At 62.7% G+C, this 17,052-nt stretch overlaps 1 protein-coding gene across 2 annotated transcripts in view; it reads right to left on the bottom strand.

The window, feature by feature from the left end:
- IQSEC1 (IQ motif and Sec7 domain ArfGEF 1) overlaps window positions 1-16,565 on the bottom strand; it is a 99,063-nt gene extending 82,498 nt beyond the window's left edge. Inside the window, exon 1 of one of the 2 annotated variants that reach the window (XM_055557241.1) lies at window positions 16,257-16,565. In XM_055557241.1, the coding sequence (XP_055413216.1) occupies window positions 16,257-16,321 (65 nt within the window). In that variant the 5' untranslated portion in view covers window positions 16,322-16,565. Of the gene's footprint in view, window positions 1-11,056; window positions 11,122-16,256 lie in introns of those variants that run through there. The other variant, XM_055557247.1, reaches the window with a different exon arrangement.
- Window positions 16,566-17,052: the final 487 nt, after the last annotated feature.

The raw sequence follows: 17,052 nt of genomic DNA, 5'->3' as shown, positions 1-17,052 counted from the left end.
CCCAGAGAGAAGACACAGCCAGAGCCCAGGGGCTGTTGGGGGCATCTGCCCACCCAGTGATATGTACTGAGCACCTTCTGTGTGCCAGGTGGGGCGGGGGTCTGTAGCAGGGGAAGGCCGTGAATCTTCTCTGTCCCCCACACTGTCTGTGTCCCCACACAGCAAAGAGGCTCCCGAACACCGGGGCCCGGGGCCTGGACGGACGGGCAGACGGGCCGGGCCCCCTCCGAGCAGCAGACTGGGTGGCTTGGGGACCTGCAGGCTGCCTGTGTGCAGGGAGGCAGGGACGGGGGCCAGGACATGAAGGGGGCACCTCACTCCCCTCCCACCAAAAACCCAAACATGCTGCCGCGTGGAGACCCCATCAGGTGGTCCCCCACCCCTGCTCCCTGGGCACTGCCCAGGGAGGTCCGTTCCTGGAGGTACCATCACTTCTCAGGCAGCGGGGCGGGGCTGAGTTATTTTAGGGGATCTTGCATCCCATATACACACCCAACACCACCGGTGGACCAAACAAATATTACGCTTCACACGTTAACACCTTTCAAACCAAAACAGATGCTGCGCTGTGAATAAAACTCACAGACTTCACGCTCCTCTAAAGCGGGTTCTTGAGGCTAGCTGTGGGTTTTCAGCCATGGACACTAACCCTCCTGTGCAAAAGTGGGGGAGGATGTGGGCATTGGGGTGATGAAAAGGCATGCTCCCCGTTCTAGAAAAGCTGGGAAGTGCACATGGAGTGCCCCCTGGCTCCCACCCGTCCCCCCTTGCCTCCTCCCCGGCTGCACCTGCTCCTGCAGGGAGGACAGGGCTGGGGGGCGAGGGGGCCCTAGGGCTCGCCGCTCAGCAGTCTCCAGGGGCCATGTTCCCACTCTGGGACTGGGTGCTTCCGGCCCTTCTGCCCCCAGCAGATCAGGAGCTTCTCGAGGTGACAGGGATGGCGCTGAGTCCCGAGCGGCCAGCACGGGGCCAGGGTGACCTCGAAGGTGGGGGCTGGGCCGAGGGGACTTCCTAGCCACGAGGCCACTGGGCGCTCGGAACAGGGCTAGCTGGGGGGCTGACTTCTTTAACAATTTCATTTTCACTAGTTGAGACTTGAGTAGCCACCCATGGCCAGCGGCCACTGTGCTGGGCAGTGTGACTTCTAGAGGTTTACGGGAAACACAGAACGGAGCCAACGCAGGAGGTGAGCAGGTCAGCTGGGAACCCCTCTATCCCCAGCTGGGACAGGGGGTCCCCCGTCCGGTGTGGCCCAGGGATTCACCCCACCGTGGGCACTGAGATCCCCGCAGGGCGGGCACCGAACCAGGGGCTCTGCAAGCCACAGCAACGTAAGGGGTCTTCAGGGGGAGTTTTACCGGCTAGTTTCTGACTCTATAAACAATGACTTTAGAACTTGAAGCCGTGACCCCTACCCTTGTAAGCAAGAAACCGGCAAAATCCTAAGGACACATACTCTGCAACTGCAAGGTGTGGCCACAAATTCCCTACATCAGCATACCTGGGCTCCATCTCTGCCCTCTTGGATGCCAAATATGCCAGCTGCCCACCGGAGGCCACCGACGGGTGGGCAGCAAGGTGTCCCAGCCTAATAACCACAGACGAGTGAGTGGGGCCACCTGGGACTTTCCAGGGAGCCCAGGGGCCCCAGCGGGCCGGCCTGGGCATGGTCGCCCATGCCGTTGGGGCTACAGCCTTTGGGGTGGCCTGTCACACAGCAGTCATGAAATGAAACACGAATCAGCACACTGATCCCTAGGGCGGCTGCCCCGGGCTGTCAGAGCTTGGGGCCCAGCATGGGCCACCATGGGAGGCAGAACCCAGCCCTCAAGCATTCTCTGGAGGGGGGGCCCACCAGCAGGGTCCGGGGCCCCAGGGAACTGATCTGCCCTTTAAAAAGAGCAGAGGCCTGAGCGGGTGGGAGGGAGGCAGCCTTTGGGAAAGCCCGCGGCCTGCACGGAGCTGGGCTCTGACCCGGCTGGACCCACCCCACTGCAGCCCAAACTCTCCCTGTTGTGCTTCCAGTTCAGGGTTACAAAGCCCTCACCGTGGGTGGGCGTCTTTCTCCCCTCTTACAGGGGAGCAGGCAGACTTGGGGCGACCGAGGATGAGATGGTTGGATGGCGTCACCGATTCGACGGACGTGAACTTGGGCAGACTCCAGGAGACAGTGATGGACAGGGAGGCCTGCCATGCTTTAGTCCACGGGGTCCAAAAAGGCAGACACGACTGAGCGGCTGAACGACAACAGAACAGACTCAGGAGCAAAGACGCTTGTCCGAGTCGCCCGGCCCGACTGCCATCCTCCGGATCCAGCTTCTGGAGGTCCTCACCCTGCGGGCAGTGACACCCTGCAGACGCTCCCCGCCTGGCCTGAGGGGCAGGTGGCAGGAGACGGCCACACCATGCGGGGGGTGCTGACCCAGCGCCCACTGCAGTGAGGATGGCGGCAGGTGGACCCCCAGAAGAGGCCCAGGGCGCTTTCAGCAAAGGCTCAGCCTCCAGAGGCACCACTGGGCCCTCCTCCCATGACCGCCCATGGCCGCTTGATCACCCAGATGACAGAGCGTGGGGGCGCCCGCTGGCGGCCACTTGCCACCTGAGAGGGGGCACCAGGGACCTTGGCCTGACCGCTCAGGGCGTGAGCAGAGCCTGCATGCTGCGGGTGCTGGGCCGGCAGGAAGGGAAGCTGTGAGGGGAGGGGACGCCTCACCGCCCAGCGGGAAAGAGACATCCAGGGAAGATCCCATTTCCCAGATAAGGCAACTGAGGCCCAGAGAAGCGCGGTGACTCGCCCAAGGCCTCACATCTTGGCCCGCAGAGAGCGGGCCGCGGGGTCTCAGCTGCTCTCCCCCTGAGCTCAGCAGGCGCAGGAAGGAGTCGTCGTGGCCTGTATTCACTGGCATCTACAGGTGCCAGGCCTTCAAGCCCTTTTCTCTTGTCCTCTGTGGGAGGCCATCTTAGGCCCACTCTGTAGATGTAAAACTGAGTACTGAGGCTTGACGAGGTCACACAGCAAGGCAGCGGCATCGAGGACTGGCACTCAGGCTGCCAGACTTCTCCAGGGGCTGACCGCTGTGCCCACACCGCCTTGGTTTCCCCTCTGTGCAAGGAGGCTGTGCGTGGGTTGACCTCTGACCTGCTGTGATGTCATCAGGGAGGCGGGCCTCTCGCCTGGGAAGTCTCAGGGCTGAAAAGGGAAGTGGAGAGCGGCTGTTTCCCCATCTGGCCCGCTCCCCTCCCTGGCCCTGTGCCAGGCAGGTGGTCACCTCCCTTCAACCACTTCCTCCGGAAATTCCCCGGAAGTGCCCCTGTGCCCGCAGTGGGAGCATGAATGCAACCTCATGCCTCGCATCCTCCTGCTAAGACGCCCGGAGCAGAAAGCAGGAGGGACAGCTACTCACACAGGGCTGTGTGGTTTCCCACAGGCCAGCCCGGCTGCCAGCGTGTGGACCCCACCACAGCTGCGACCCCCAGGGCCGCCCTCCTCTCCGCCTGTGTGGCCCCGCTTCCTGCCTGCCCCCTGCACCCCGTCCTCCATACGAGGTCCCCAGGTGTCCTCTTCCACCCGAGCTCTCATCACCGTGAGGCAGTGTGCCAGACGGTTAAGGGCCTGGGCTTTGGGGTCATGGTGATTCGAGGGCCCTCTGTTCATGGTGTGAACTTGGGCAGGTGGCTGTGACTCCCCGGGCCTTGGTTTTCTCACCTGCAGAATGGGGATCTTAACGGGGCCGACAGGAAGGGGTGACGCAGGTCAGGTTGCTGAGCACAGCGCCTGGAGCGTCTTATCAGATCACGGCAGGGGTGCTGGGAGACTGCGCCTGCCCAGCCCAGCTGGGGGGCCCCCGTTTTCTCTGGGGATCCCGTCCTCCACTCTTAAGTCCATCTTGTGTCCATGGACTCCATCCCTAACTTGAGTACCCCACCCTCTCGCCAAAGCGACTGGCCCAGGCATGAGCCTGTGACCCAAGGCTCCTCTGCGACTTGTCGGAACCGTTTCTGCGGGGATCATTAACAGACTACTGGAAACCTGGAACCGGGGGCCCCCACGAGCAGAGACTGCCTGAGGGTGAAGCTGTGAAAGAAGGGAGAAAGACACCCGTGTCTCTGACACACGCTTTGAGCTCCTGAATCAAACTGTACCTGAAGCCCTGTCTGTTTTAGAAATTGAAGGCAAGAAAGCTGCCCTTCCGCTCAAGCCAGCCTGGGTTTTTCATTTGCTTTCATCACTTGCAACCAAAAGAACACTGGTTACTCCAACCTCCCCGCTCACAGACAGCACAGCCCTGGGGCCTCTGGCCCCCCACCTGCCTTTTTGGGCCCGATCCGGCTCTCATGCCGCCCAGACCCCACGCTGCCCAGCACTGACTGCGGCTGCCCGGGCACACCGACAGATCCCGCCCGCCGCCTGGCCTTCTCCACCCACCGGGCTCTACACACACTCCGGACCAGGCTCAGACGCTGCTCTGGAACCCTCTCCTAAATACTCCCCTTTCTGCAGGACAAAGCTTCTTCCCGGGTGCCTCAGATGGTGAAGAATCCTCCTGCAGTGCGGGAGACCTGGGTTCGACCCCTGGTCAGGGAACTAGCAGCCACGCGCAGCAACCAACAGTTCACCTGCTACAGCTGGGGCAGCGTTGGCCTGTCAGCCGCTCAGTCGTGTCCGACTCTGCCACCCCATGGACTGCGGCCTGCCAGGCTCCTCTGTCCATGGAATTCTCCAGGCAAGAACACTGGAGTGGGTAGCCATTCCATTTCTCCAGAGGATCTTCCCGACCCAGGGATCGAACCTGGGGTCTCCCACGTTTCAGGCAGATTCTTTACCATCTGAGCTACAGGGAAGATCTCGCAATTAAAGGTCCCGCGTGCCACAAGGAAGATGGAAGACCCTGCGTACCACAGCTGGGATCTGTCACGGCCAAAGGACTATTAAAAATTAAGAAATAACAATATTATAATCACACTGAGAACAGCCGTTTCACGCCACGCAACCACTGACATTCATGGAGTCGCTGCAGCGTCACCACACGTGGACATGCCACGTACAGCGTGATTTAACCCTCGCTTTGGAAAATGCGGTCCACAGTTTGCAGAGGAGGAAACTGAGGCTCAGAGAGGCACAGGGGCTGCCCAGGGAGTCACAGCCACCCACATGGGGGCCGGGCGCCGACCCACCACCTCCCTGCCCCTACTCTGGCTTATCTCTGCCAAGTGAACACGCTTTAGGGGCAGCTATGGAACAATAGACCAGTTCCAAATAGGAAAAGGAGTACGTCAAGGCTGTACATTGTCACCCTGCTTATTTAACTTCTATGCAGAGTACATCATGAGAAACGCTGGGCTGAAAGAAGCACAAGCTGGAATCAGGATTGCCAGGAGATATATCAATAACCTCAGATATGCAGATGACACCGCCCTTATGACAGAAAGTGAAGAGGAACTCAAAAGCCTCTTGATGAAAGTGAAAGAGGAGAGTGAAAAAGTTGGCTTAAAGCTCAACATTCAGAAAATGAAGATCATGGCATCTGGTCCCATCACTTTATGGGAAATAGATGGGTAAACAGTGGAAACAGTGTCAGACTTTATTTTTGGGGGCTCCAAAATCACTGCAGATGGTGATTGCAGCCGTGAAATTAAAAGACGCTTACTCCTTAGAAGGAAAGTTATGACCAACCTAGATAGCATATTCAAAAGCAGAGACATTACTTTGCCAACAAAGGTCCATCTAGTCAAGGCCATGGTTTTTCCAGTGGTCATGTGTGGATGTGAGAGTTGGACTGTGAAGAAGGCTGAGCGCCGAAGAATTGATGCTTTTGAACTGCGGTGTTGGAGAAGACTCTTGAGAGTCCCTTGGACTGCAAGGAGATCCAACCAGTCCATCCTAAAGGAGATCAGCCCTGGGTGTTCATTGGAAGGACTGATGCTAAAGCTGAAATTCCAGTACTTTGGCCACCTCATGCGAAGAGTTGACTCATTGGAAAAGACTCTGATGCTGAGAGGGATTGGGGGCAGGAGGAGAAGGGGATGACAGAGGATGAGATGGCTGGATGGCATCACTGACTCAGCAGATGTGAGTTTTAGTGAACTCTGGGAGTGGACTGGGAGGCCTGGCGTGCTGCGATTCATGGGGTCGCAGAGTCGGACATGACTGAGCGACTGAACTGAACTGAACTGAGAAGGGCTTTAAAAATTCGCTGTTGAAGGACTTCCCTGGTGGAACAGTGGATAAGAATCTGCCTGCGAATGCAGGGGACACTGGTCTGATCCCTGTTCCAGGAAGATTCCAGATGCTGTGGAGCAGCTAAGCCCATGAGCCACTGCGACTGAGCCTGCGCTCCAGAGCCCGCGAGCCGCACCCACTGAAGCTGGAGCACCCAGAACCCACGCTCCGCAACAAGAGAAACCTCGGCACTGAGAAGCCTGCACCCATGCTCCGCAACAAGAGAAACCGCGGCACTGAGAAGCCCGCACCCGCAGCCAAGAGTAACCCCCGCCGGCTGCAGGTAGAGAAACCTGCGCAAAGCAACGACGACTCAGCCTGGCCAAAACAAAAAAACAAAAAAACATCACTTTTAAGATTCAGAGCCAAGCTGGTGTCCTGGCTGCTCGGAGCAGGCGGCCGTCCGTAGCCACTGCGGCGTGCGGGCCTCTGGGTTCACGAGTCGCCGCCGTGCCCAGCTCTGATGCAGCCGTTTCACAGGCCCTGGGTTTCACGTTGACTGCTTGCTGCTGGTGTGATGGGAGGCCTGGTGGTCAGCCTGCTGCTGGGAAGGTGTTTCAACACACAACTGTTTTGAACGTGGTGACTTCCCCATGCGCCGCGGCCAGGGACAGCCTGCAGTCTCTTGCCGGTAGAGCAGAGGCTGCTGATCCTGGCCGACGGGCGAGGTGCACCTTCTGCCTTTGTGGGGAAAGACGGCTGACTTGGAAAAGACTTGTTTCGATCCAGCAGCCGCTCCTCCTCTGCAAAGAGGGGACGGGGAACCTCCAGGCCGTGGTGTGGCCGGGACGGGGCAACAGAAAGTTATGGGCACACAGTAGGTGCTCACTCAGTGCTCTTTTCCTCCCTGTCCTCACGGCCTGGAAGCCGGGCCACCTTTCACCCACTTGTAGGCCCTGGCACCCCGTCCTTCTCACCCTCAGGGAGCTGTTCTGACCTCTGGGCCCTGGGCAGGTGCCCCAGGAGCCGGGCACAGCCCCCTCGCCCTGCTGCGTGCAGGTTCTGAGCTGGCCTGAGCCCCAGGATGAGCCACAGGGCTCCTGCTCTCTCGCGTCTCACTCCCCAGGTCAACTCCAGGCCCTCAAAGTTTAGCTCAGCTGCCGCCTCCTCCAGGAAGCCTCGGGGGAAGCTGTCTGGATATAAACTCCATCGCTGCTCCTTGGGGCTCCCACAGGCCTTGGAGCTCACCCCCGGTCGGCTCTAACTGCCGGTGTCCTAACTTCCTCTTTCCTGTCCCCTCTGCCCCAGGGCACTGTAAACAACGTGCCAGAAGCAGCTTGAGGCCACCACCGCCTGGCCCTGCAGCTGGCCCATCACGGGGTCGGGCAGCACTCCCCATACGTGCCAGGCACCCACATGGAGAAGGCCAACGCGAAGCCAGCAGAGAGGAAAGCAAAGAGAGAGTGGAAAAGTCCAAATCCTGTCCATAAACTGAACTCCTGGGTCCAGCCATTCCTGAAGCCATTACCCCAGACTTTTCAGTTCCATTAGTTGGAAAAGCCCCTTTTGAGATAAGCCTGTTTGAGCCCAATTTTTCTGCCACCTGCAACGAGAGTGCCTCTACTGGGAAGCCTGGTGAGCTGACCCGAGACACCCACGAGCACATGCCCGAGAAAGCTGCAGAGAGGGGTTCACACGGACGTCTGGGCCCTCAGCCTGCTTCTGCTGCCTGGCCACAACCCAGCGCCCCGCGCAGCCCTCTGGGTGCAGCCCAGGCACTCTGCTCTGCCGGCCTTGGTGTCTCACCGCTGTGCTAGAGGCAGGCGAGGTTACACTGATTTCTGGGCGCTGCTATGCTCATCCATCGAAGGAGGCTGATGACCACTCCTCCACAGACTCTTGGTGAAGGTCAGAGGGCGCCTCAGGGTGGCCTGGCCCACACTCACGGGACTCAGGGAGTGAAGGCAGCGGTGTGGACCCTCCTTCCTGCCTGCACCTGGCCGACGGTCTGCAGATACGCTGCCCAGTGGACCTGGGTCCCAGCCTGGGGGCCACCTGGAGCTCCAGACACAGTGTGCCCACGCCTGGCCAGTCTTCCTGCTATGACTGTGGCCTTGTTTCTGAGCAGGGGTCTGAAGGCCCACATGCTCTGGCTCTCTGACGCTGGGGTTCTACGTAGCCCTGGCTCTTTCCAAACAAAAGGGGTTCCAAACACAATGAGGCCGGCAGGTATCCAGGGGACAGTGTGGGGTGGGGGCCTGGCAGCTCCATGGTCTCTGTGTCCCACCCAGGCCACGCTCCAGGGGAAAGTGAAGTGAAGTGAAAGTTGCTCAGTTGTGTCTGACTCTTTGCCACCCCATGGACTATACAGTCCATGGAATTCTCCAGGCCAGAATATTGGAGTGGGTAGCCTTGCCCTTCTCCAGGGGATCTTCCCAAGCCAGGGATCCAACCCAGGTCTCCCACATTGCTGGCAGATTCTTTACCAGCTGAGCCACCAGGGAAGCCCAAGAATACTGGAGTGGGTAGCCTATCCCTTTATAGCAGATCTTCCCAACCCAGGAATCGAACGGGGTCTCCTGCATTGCAGGTGGATTCTTTGCCAACTGAGCTATTGGGGAAGCCCTTAGGGGAAAGTGTCACTTGCAAATGAGTGTCCAGGCCTCCGGGGAAAAACTCCCCAAGGGTTCGGACTCTTCAGGGTGTGCAGGGAAGGTACCCTCACCAACCTGAACTTTTCTGGTGACTGCGAAGCAGAGAAAGCAGAGTAGACCAGGCCCGCGTGGGTGGGGTGCAGAGCCAGGGCTGACAGACCCAGACATCTACACAGCGGTGACCCGCTGCCTCAGAGGGTCAGCAGGAAGGAGGGCTGAGCCTGAGGCCCTGTTTTAGCAGAACTGGGCTAAGGAGGTCACATGACAGTGGGGACTCGGTCTGGGGACTTTGGGAACTTTCAGAGAGGGAACGGCGGGACGTCCCGCACGGCTCCCCACAGCCTGCGCCGCGCAGCTCAGGGCCCCGGGCCCCCACAGGCCGCTCCGCTGTGGCCCTCTGCCCGCCGCCTGCTCTTCCAATCGCCCTCGGTCTACCTACTGCATGATGCTTCAGCTCCGCTTGTCCCTGAGCTCTGACACCCATGAGGTGGTCGTGAATTGGGCCTGCCGGCGGCTTTGTGTCAAACGGGCCCCACGCAACTGTGAAAATAAGCCACATTTGCCCCAGTGGCCGCCCCCCTCCCCTGCCATTCACCCCCTCCTGTGCCTTTTAACCCGGTTTGTTCGACCCTTTCAGACAGAGACGACATAGTGCTTGGCTCACGGTAGGCGCTCAATAAGTGTTTGTGGAATGCTTGGGTTTAGGGACCCACAAGGTCCTGAGAGAGTGTGGAGTGGCAGGGGCCTCAGCTCACAACTCTAGGGCCTGCGGGGCAGGCGAGGATGGGCGGTTCGGGAGGGGAAGCAGCTTGTCCGAGGCTTCCTGAGAGCTAACCACAGCGCCCGCCCAGGGTCCTCCCCGAGAGCCAACCACAGCGCCCACCCAGGCCCTGCTGTCCCGGCCCGGATCACCCCCTCCTGCCTGCCCTCAGGACGTTGATCCTCTGCCACCCGGTGTCCATCTGCCTGGCCAGGCCCCCCCTCTGTACCTTGGCACCCGACAAAGGCAGGTTGTGCCTGACAAGCTGCGGCCGGAGCCCTGGGCCCTGAGCAGCCTGACCGCCGGGATCCCGCCGCGGCCCCTGGCCCAGGGGGTCAGTGGGCAGCCCTGTGGCTGCGTCAGGGGGAGCCTTTGTCGGCCCTGGCTCAGAGGGCAGCCCTGGATGGAGCTCACCCCTCAGCCGTGCGTCCCCCACCCCAGTGCGGGCTCCAGGGGGCCTGTGGGGTGGAGACCCCCTCCTCAGGACTGGAGTCCAACCGCCTGCAAAGGAAGAAGTGGACCCAGTGATGGGTCATCACGGGAGCACTGACCCCTGCCCCCCGCAGACGGCGGTGCCACACACTGGGGGCTGGGGTTCGCTCTGGGTCCAAACCCCAGGTCCCCCGGCCTGGGACGCTGCACACACATTCTCAGGTCACCAGGGGGGACGGCTGCACGGGGCGGGGAATCTCCCTGAGGGCCAGGTGGCCAGTCCCACCTCACCCGGGGATTTCCTGAGGGACTGCACCCGTGCCTCGCCGAGCTGCTGTTGCGCACACAGAGCAGCCCCCATCAGTGGGACTGTCCCCGGTCCCTCCAGCCTCACGGCTCCACGCTGGACCAGTTCAGAAAAAAGCCACGGTTGTGGGTGGGGCGGGCGGGGCATCCCCGGGGCAGAGCCCACTCAGGACAAAGCGGACCCCAGTGGACTTATGGGTGGATAGGAAACCCAGGTCCCGGAGCCTGGGGACGTCCTCTGCCCCCTTGCCGCAGCCTACGAGTGCCCCGAGCGTGTGTTCCCCAGGGGATGGGGGCTCCACCCACCACACACGGGGCCTCTGGGGCCTCAGTTGACTGGGTTGTGAAATGGGCATGGCCCAGAGTCTCTCTCTCTCAGGGGGGGTCGTGGGGCCCCAGGCAGAGAACCCCGGCCTGGGTGAGCTGAGGGGCTCTGGCCATCGCCCCCCTCCAGGCCATGGGGCGGGTCTCACCGCCGGGGAAGCCAGCGAACTTCCCTCCTGCAGCTGTGACCGCCCTTCCGGGCCGCTGTGGGAAACACCAGGGCCACCGACCATGCCACCTTGTCCAGGTGCGGAGAAGCGGGGGCAGAAAACAGTCCCAGGAAGCAGCCCAAAGCCCTGGTGGGGGGGCGCGAGAGGCCCTCCTCCCGGCCGCTGCCCCAGGACGGCCGGTGCCCGCGCGGGTCCCCTGGGTGCCCGAGCCCCTGTCCCTGCCCCCTGGGGCAGGTGGGGGTGTACTCACAGTCCCTGGGGAGAGGGCGGCAGTCTTCCTGCGCCCTGCCTGCGTCCGTGGCCCCGGGGCGCCAGCTGCAGGCCGCCTGCCTCCGTCTGAAGTCCCACTTCCTCCTGGCTCAGCCCGCATCCAGGAAACCACGCCCCGGGCACCCTCGGCCCGGCCGCCCTCAGCCCAGCCGGACACTGCCCTGGGGGTGCTCCGTCCAGGTCTGGGCCGTGCAGGTGGCCGGAGACCAGGCAGGCCCCAGGGGCTCCGCTCAATGAATAATACAGCTTCCTGCTGGCCAGGCTCTCGAGGCTGATCGCATTTCAGGGGCCACTCGAGTTTCCTCGAGGCCGCTTTGTTCAGAAGCGCAGGGGCCCGGCTGGGTCTCCAGCCACTCGGCACTGACCCTCTCGCTGCGGGCCAGCCTGGGCAGGCAGGACAAAGGCAGACGACAGGTGGCCTGGCGGACTCTGCCCTGCTTAGTCGTAAAGCTGCTCTGGCCCACAGGGGACCAGGGGTGGGGCGGTCAGCTGGCCTCCTTGTGGTCGGGTGGGCCCCCCAAGGCCTCCTCGCACTCAGCTCCCGGTCCCCCACCTGCAGAGCCCCTGGCTACCCCCAGTCACTGCCCGGCCCATCCCCCACTCCTGGAGGCCGTGCCCAGATCCCCTCCTCCAGGAGGTCGTCCCCCATGGGGCAGTCTGTCCCCTGGGGCAGCCCCCTGGCCATCTCTGACTGCTCTCGCCAGCCCCCCCAGCCCACACCGTGCCACCCCCCCCAATCTCGTTTCCTCGCGGCAGCCTGCTTGTTTTGACACAGAAAGCACAGTTGCAGCTTTATCCTGCTTCGTGCCCTGCCTTGTCTCAGCCGACTCTGAAGTCCTCGACCTGATCCGGGGCCCTGCAGACGGCACATCCATCCCCAACTCCGTCCCCTCCCACCGTGCTCCCGCTCAGGGCGTTGGCACTTGCTGAGTTTGCTCCTTCCTGCCACTCTCAGCTCTAGGCCACCCCCTAACCCAGGTGTTTCTTTCCTCTGTCTTGTTTTAAAAACAGTTTCGCTGAGATAGAACTCACGTTCCGTAACATTCGCCCATTTAAAGTGTGCTGTTCACAGGCCTTCCCTGGGGGCTCCAGGGCTAGGCTCAGCGCCTCGAGGCTTCAATCCCTGAGAACTAGGAGGGCACATGCCTCGCGGTGCAGCCAAAATGAAAATTCAAAAAATAAAGCAAGCAAGTCAATGCTTTCAGTGTATTTTAGAGTTGTGCAAACATCACCACCATCTGAGGCTGGAATATTTTCATCATCCCAGAAAGAAACACCCGTTAGGCAGTCCCTCTGCGTCCCACCCCAGCCTGGACAAGCGCTCGTGTATTCTTGGATCAGCGGACTCGCCTCCTGTGGACGTTTGTGTAAGTGGAACCAGACACTGTGGCCTTGCGCGACCGGCCCCTGTCCCTCCATCTGCGATTCTCAAGGTTTGTCCATGTCACAGCGTGTACCAGCGTGTCCTCCCTTTTTACGGCTGACAACATTCCGCTGCAGGGATGGGCCTGCTCTTCAGCTGAAGGGCACTTGGGGAGGCCTCTCTGGACCACCAGGTCACATGGCCCCTTCTGCCCGGCTGCTCCATCACTCCCCCCAGTCTCACCCTCTTCCCCGAGTCCCTGTCTGAAGACGTCTTCATCTGTTTATTTATTGTTCAGCTCCAGCCCCGTGAGACCCGGCCGTCTGCGTCCTCACTGCTGGGGGCCCAGCGCACAGTAGGTGCTCCGGCTTTCCGCACCTGCTGGGGAGGCCTGTGCCCCCCTCTGCCACCTCCCCACTCAGCTCCCTGAGGGTGAGAGCTGCCTCACCAAGAAGGGCCCCCAGTGACCCCACAGGAAACTAACAACGCGAGATCCTCAGGGCCCTGGCGCCTCCTCTGACCCCGGCGGTGGTTGGGGGGGCAGACAGTGTCCCTCCCAGGGTAGACACCAGGCACTGAGTAGGTCTTCAAGTCCTGCACAGAGACTCCGTGGGGGAAACGGGAAGGGGAGGGAAGATGGCAGGGCTGAGGCTCAGGGGCTCTGAAGCCTGAGGGTCTGCGTGAGCTCAGAGGGGCAGCTCAGATCTCCCGCCCCTGCTGCCCAGAGAAGGGGGGTCAGGAGGGGCTGGTGTGTAGGCTGCGAGCCCCCGCCCGTGAGGTGTCCACACAGGCCCCGCGCAGGGGCCTTGGACGGCTCACTGTCGGGGACGCTCCCGAGACGCCCCCGGGGCCCGGCTGCCAGCTGCGCCCCAGCACTCCATCCCAGATGCCGGGGGCGGGGTCTGCTCGGCCAGGCTCCTCACCGCCCCATCCTCAGCCTACGCCCCAAAGGGGCTGCCCTGTTCCCCGCCCCCTAACCGGCAGCTCCAACACCCCCCACCTCCACAGCAGCTCAAATGCCCCACTGGCTCCCCCAGGGCAGAAACCGATCTCTCGCTCCCCAAGTAATGCCAGATGCACAAGTGATTTTCCTGCCTGACCTGTGACACACACGCGCATGCACACACACACACACCCCCCTGCCCCGCCTGCAGGCCCACAGGCTCCGATCCATTTAATCTCAGAACAACCCTAAAAGTCACTTACGAGATAGAACGGGCTGAGCTGCTTCCAGACTCTGCGGTGGCTGGGAGGGTGCCCCGAGTTACGAGCCTGGACTTCCCACACCGTGTCACCAGCCTCCGGTGCTGACGGGGACCCCCTCAGGATTGCCCCAAGAAGCCTGCCCTGCTGGAACCACCCCCCATCTAACAGGCGAGGAATGGGGCCAGAGACGCTCAGCAGCCGGCCAGCGGCTGCGCATCTGACGCCCACCGCCGCGGGCCGGGGGGGCTCTGCACCCCGCTCCCCGGAGTTATGTCCGTCTCGCCCCGAGCCTGGGGGCCCCGCTCAGCAACCTCAGCCCGAGGCCCCGGGACCCTGCCTGCAGCCCCCGAAGCGCTGGCGGGGGGCCAGGCCTGGCTGGGCAGCCTGCTCCCCACACACCTCGCGCTTCTCCAGATGTGAGCTGCCCAGCCAGGGCGACAGGCGCACGAGGCGCGGAATCTGAAGACGCAAGTGGGAAAGTATGCGCGTCCATCGCAGCCCCGCAGTCTGTCCCTGTGGCCGCCGCCCACCCCGCCCGCCTGCTGATTCAGCTCTCCCCCCGCGGCCCGGGGGCTGGGATCCCCCCACCCCAGTGCGGGCTGGCCCCCTCTGTCCGTCTGTCTCTCTCAGGGCATGGTCTTGGCTCTCTTGGGGGCTCCCCAAACAAGTGGGGTGTGGGCCCAGAGACCAGAGCGCGTCTGCTGGAGCCTGAAGCCCCCCGTGGCCCCCCAGCCTCCAGGCCTATCCTCCCAAGTAACCACACAGCGCCCTGTACGTACAGGCACTCAGTGGGGCTTTGGAGCAAAGCCAGTGCCAACTGTCGTGCCCACACCCCGCTAGAGCTGGTCCTCTGTCACTGCCGGCCAGCAGTGCCCACAAACACCAGGGGCACTGACCGAGTCCCCCAAGCCCTGGGTGGCTGTGCGATGACCCCCACCTGGAAGACGAGGGACTGAGGGGGGGCCGCTCCTCTCCAGGGGTGAGGCCCTGGCATGAGGCCCTGGCAGGCAGTACCCACCGCAAGGCCTGGGCCCACCGCATCCTGTAAACAAGCCCTGAGTTTTCCCAAGTGCCAGTCCCCGGAAACCACGGGAGAGAACAGGACATAGGAAAACCCCGCTGCGGCCACAGGGAAGGGCGCGCAGGGACTCGCCCTCTGCCTGGCCCGGCCTCCAAGGTGCCCGCCCGGGGAGGTCTGTCCCAGGGGCTGAGGAGGGACAGGCAGCTGCTGACTCACACTGGGGGGAGCTTTCCTCGCTCTGCTCCCACAGCCAGCCAGCCTCCCCACCCAAGAGAAGTCTCAGCCCTCACTGTCTGCCCTCAGCCTGGCCCTGCAATGGCTCTCACCCTCCCGTCCACTCAGGGTGGGGCCCAGGGCTCCCACACACTCTCCCCTAGCAGCACAGACAACCAAGGTCCTTGACACGCTGGCTTCTCACAGTGAGAGAGACCGGGGAGGCTGGCTTTCCCTTTTCCCCTTGGCTGCTGGGAAGGTCAACCATTTTCATCTCCACAAAAGGACCCCAGGATCCTGCACATCTCTCTCCTGCTCTGCTTTTTTTTCCCCTGCCAAGTCATAATATCCTAAACCGTGCTTTTCTTGATCCTGACATTTTATTGTTTATTTTATTGTAGGCATTTCATCTAAGTGGTCACAAGTATTTGGGGAAGGAAAGAAGGCAGGAAGGGAGGGAAGAAGCAAGGGAGAGTTTATATAGTTTACATGCCAGGTAATGAGGGTGGGAAGAAAGATGGGGGATCTTCCCACCCCTTATTCTTCCTAAAACCTCCCCTTACAGTAAAAAATATGCCCCAAGGTGTTATCCAAATAGGCGGGGTCTCAAAGTCTTGCCCAACCCCTATAGCCCCAGAGCCCAGCCTTGTCTGAGGTCACACGAGCCCCCTGGCTGCTCCAGCTCTGAGCCCCTTCAGCAGCTGTGGAGGCTGGAACCAAGCCCCGGGGGCGGGGTGGGGCCGGGACAGGCTGGGGAGGGGGGGGAAGCGCCCACGCTCCGCAGTCTCCACCCCCATCACACCTGGTTCCGGGCACCCTGCAGCTGGCGGAGGGGGGGAGTCAGCTTACCCTGTGCTGGCTGGGAGCCAAGCCCCGCCACTGCTCCCTCCCTCAGCCCTCCCGCTAAGTCTCTAGGATCTGCAGGTGGGAACCTTTGGCTGGAGAGGTGAGGCCGCGTCACCCACCAAGACCAGTGAAACGGGGGCCTGGGGCCCGAGTGCAGGCTCAGCACGGGGGGCCGCACGTGGCCCACGGGGGCAAGCAGTCCTCCGCTGAGTGCTGAGCGCATCTCACCCGGGGAGACAGTCAAGGGGGCTGGGGACAGGGCCTGGGGCCCCCACTGCATCCAGCGTGCTGTGGCAAGTGCCCGCTGGGGAGGCTGCCAGCCACACCGAGCCTGCCTGGCGTCCTGCAGGGCACCCGGGCACCCCAGAGCCCTGGAGGAGGGCGCCGGGGGACCCGTCCTGCCTCCAGCCCTCGGGCTGGGCTGCCCTGGACCTCCCAGAGCCAACAGAAGCGGGCCAGCCAGTGCCCGCTCGCCCCCGCCCGCTGACCACGGCCGGGCTCTGCTGCGTCGACTCGCCCGTCCCCCGGTACCTGAGGGTCCTCACGGAGATGCAGTATTTCCACATGAGGCCCCACACGCCACTGCCGCCCTTCATGCCTGGCGAGTGGGGAGCGGGCAGCCGGGGGCCCACGGTGCTGCCCTCCAGCCCCGGGCGGCTCCGGCCGGGGGGCTGGCTCTCAGGTCACTTCCTTCTCCATGGTGGGAGGGAGACAGAAAAGGCCCGGAGCACGGGGAAGGGACGGCCGTCTCGGACCCCCGCAGGTCCCAGCCTCCCGCCTCGCACGGCTCCAGCCCCTCCCTGCCGAGCGGGGCTCACACACCCGCACACCGACCCCGCGGCGGCTCCTCCGGCACAACCTCGCTCTCCTCGCCTCCTGCCAGGAGCCGGCGGTGGCCCTGGGCCAGGGGAGCAGTGAGTCACTGGGCGGGCCGGGTGAGGGGCGTCCACCCAGAGCCCTGGGCTGGCCCTCGGTCCAGAGGCCGGCCTGGGACGGGGAGGGAGGTGGGCGGGAGGCGAGGGCGGTTCGCATCCTTCGTCAGCTCCCCAGAGGCCTCAACCCAACACCCGCCCGCCACGGCCCTGCCCACCGCGGCCAGGACGAGGGGGCTGTCTGCCCCGGCTACCAGAGGAAGCCTGGGTGGATGGGGAACAAAGACGCGGCTGGCCACTTCCCTGGGCGCACGGCCACCCGCTTTGGGGGTCTCCGTCTGGCCGGGGTCCACCCCTCGCTGTGAGATGACCCGGGGGTGCCTGGCCCCTCCTTGGCCTCAGTCCCCCAGCCACCCCACCCCAGCCTCACGGAGCCCTGAGCACGGGTCCAGGAC

This window comes from Bubalus kerabau, chromosome 20, assembly GCF_029407905.1.
Source record: "Bubalus kerabau isolate K-KA32 ecotype Philippines breed swamp buffalo chromosome 20, PCC_UOA_SB_1v2, whole genome shotgun sequence".
In the NCBI taxonomy this organism is placed as follows: Eukaryota; Metazoa; Chordata; class Mammalia; order Artiodactyla; family Bovidae; genus Bubalus; species Bubalus kerabau.
Note: the sequence above shows the minus strand (reverse complement) of the source record. Positions and strands in the feature narration are given on the sequence as shown.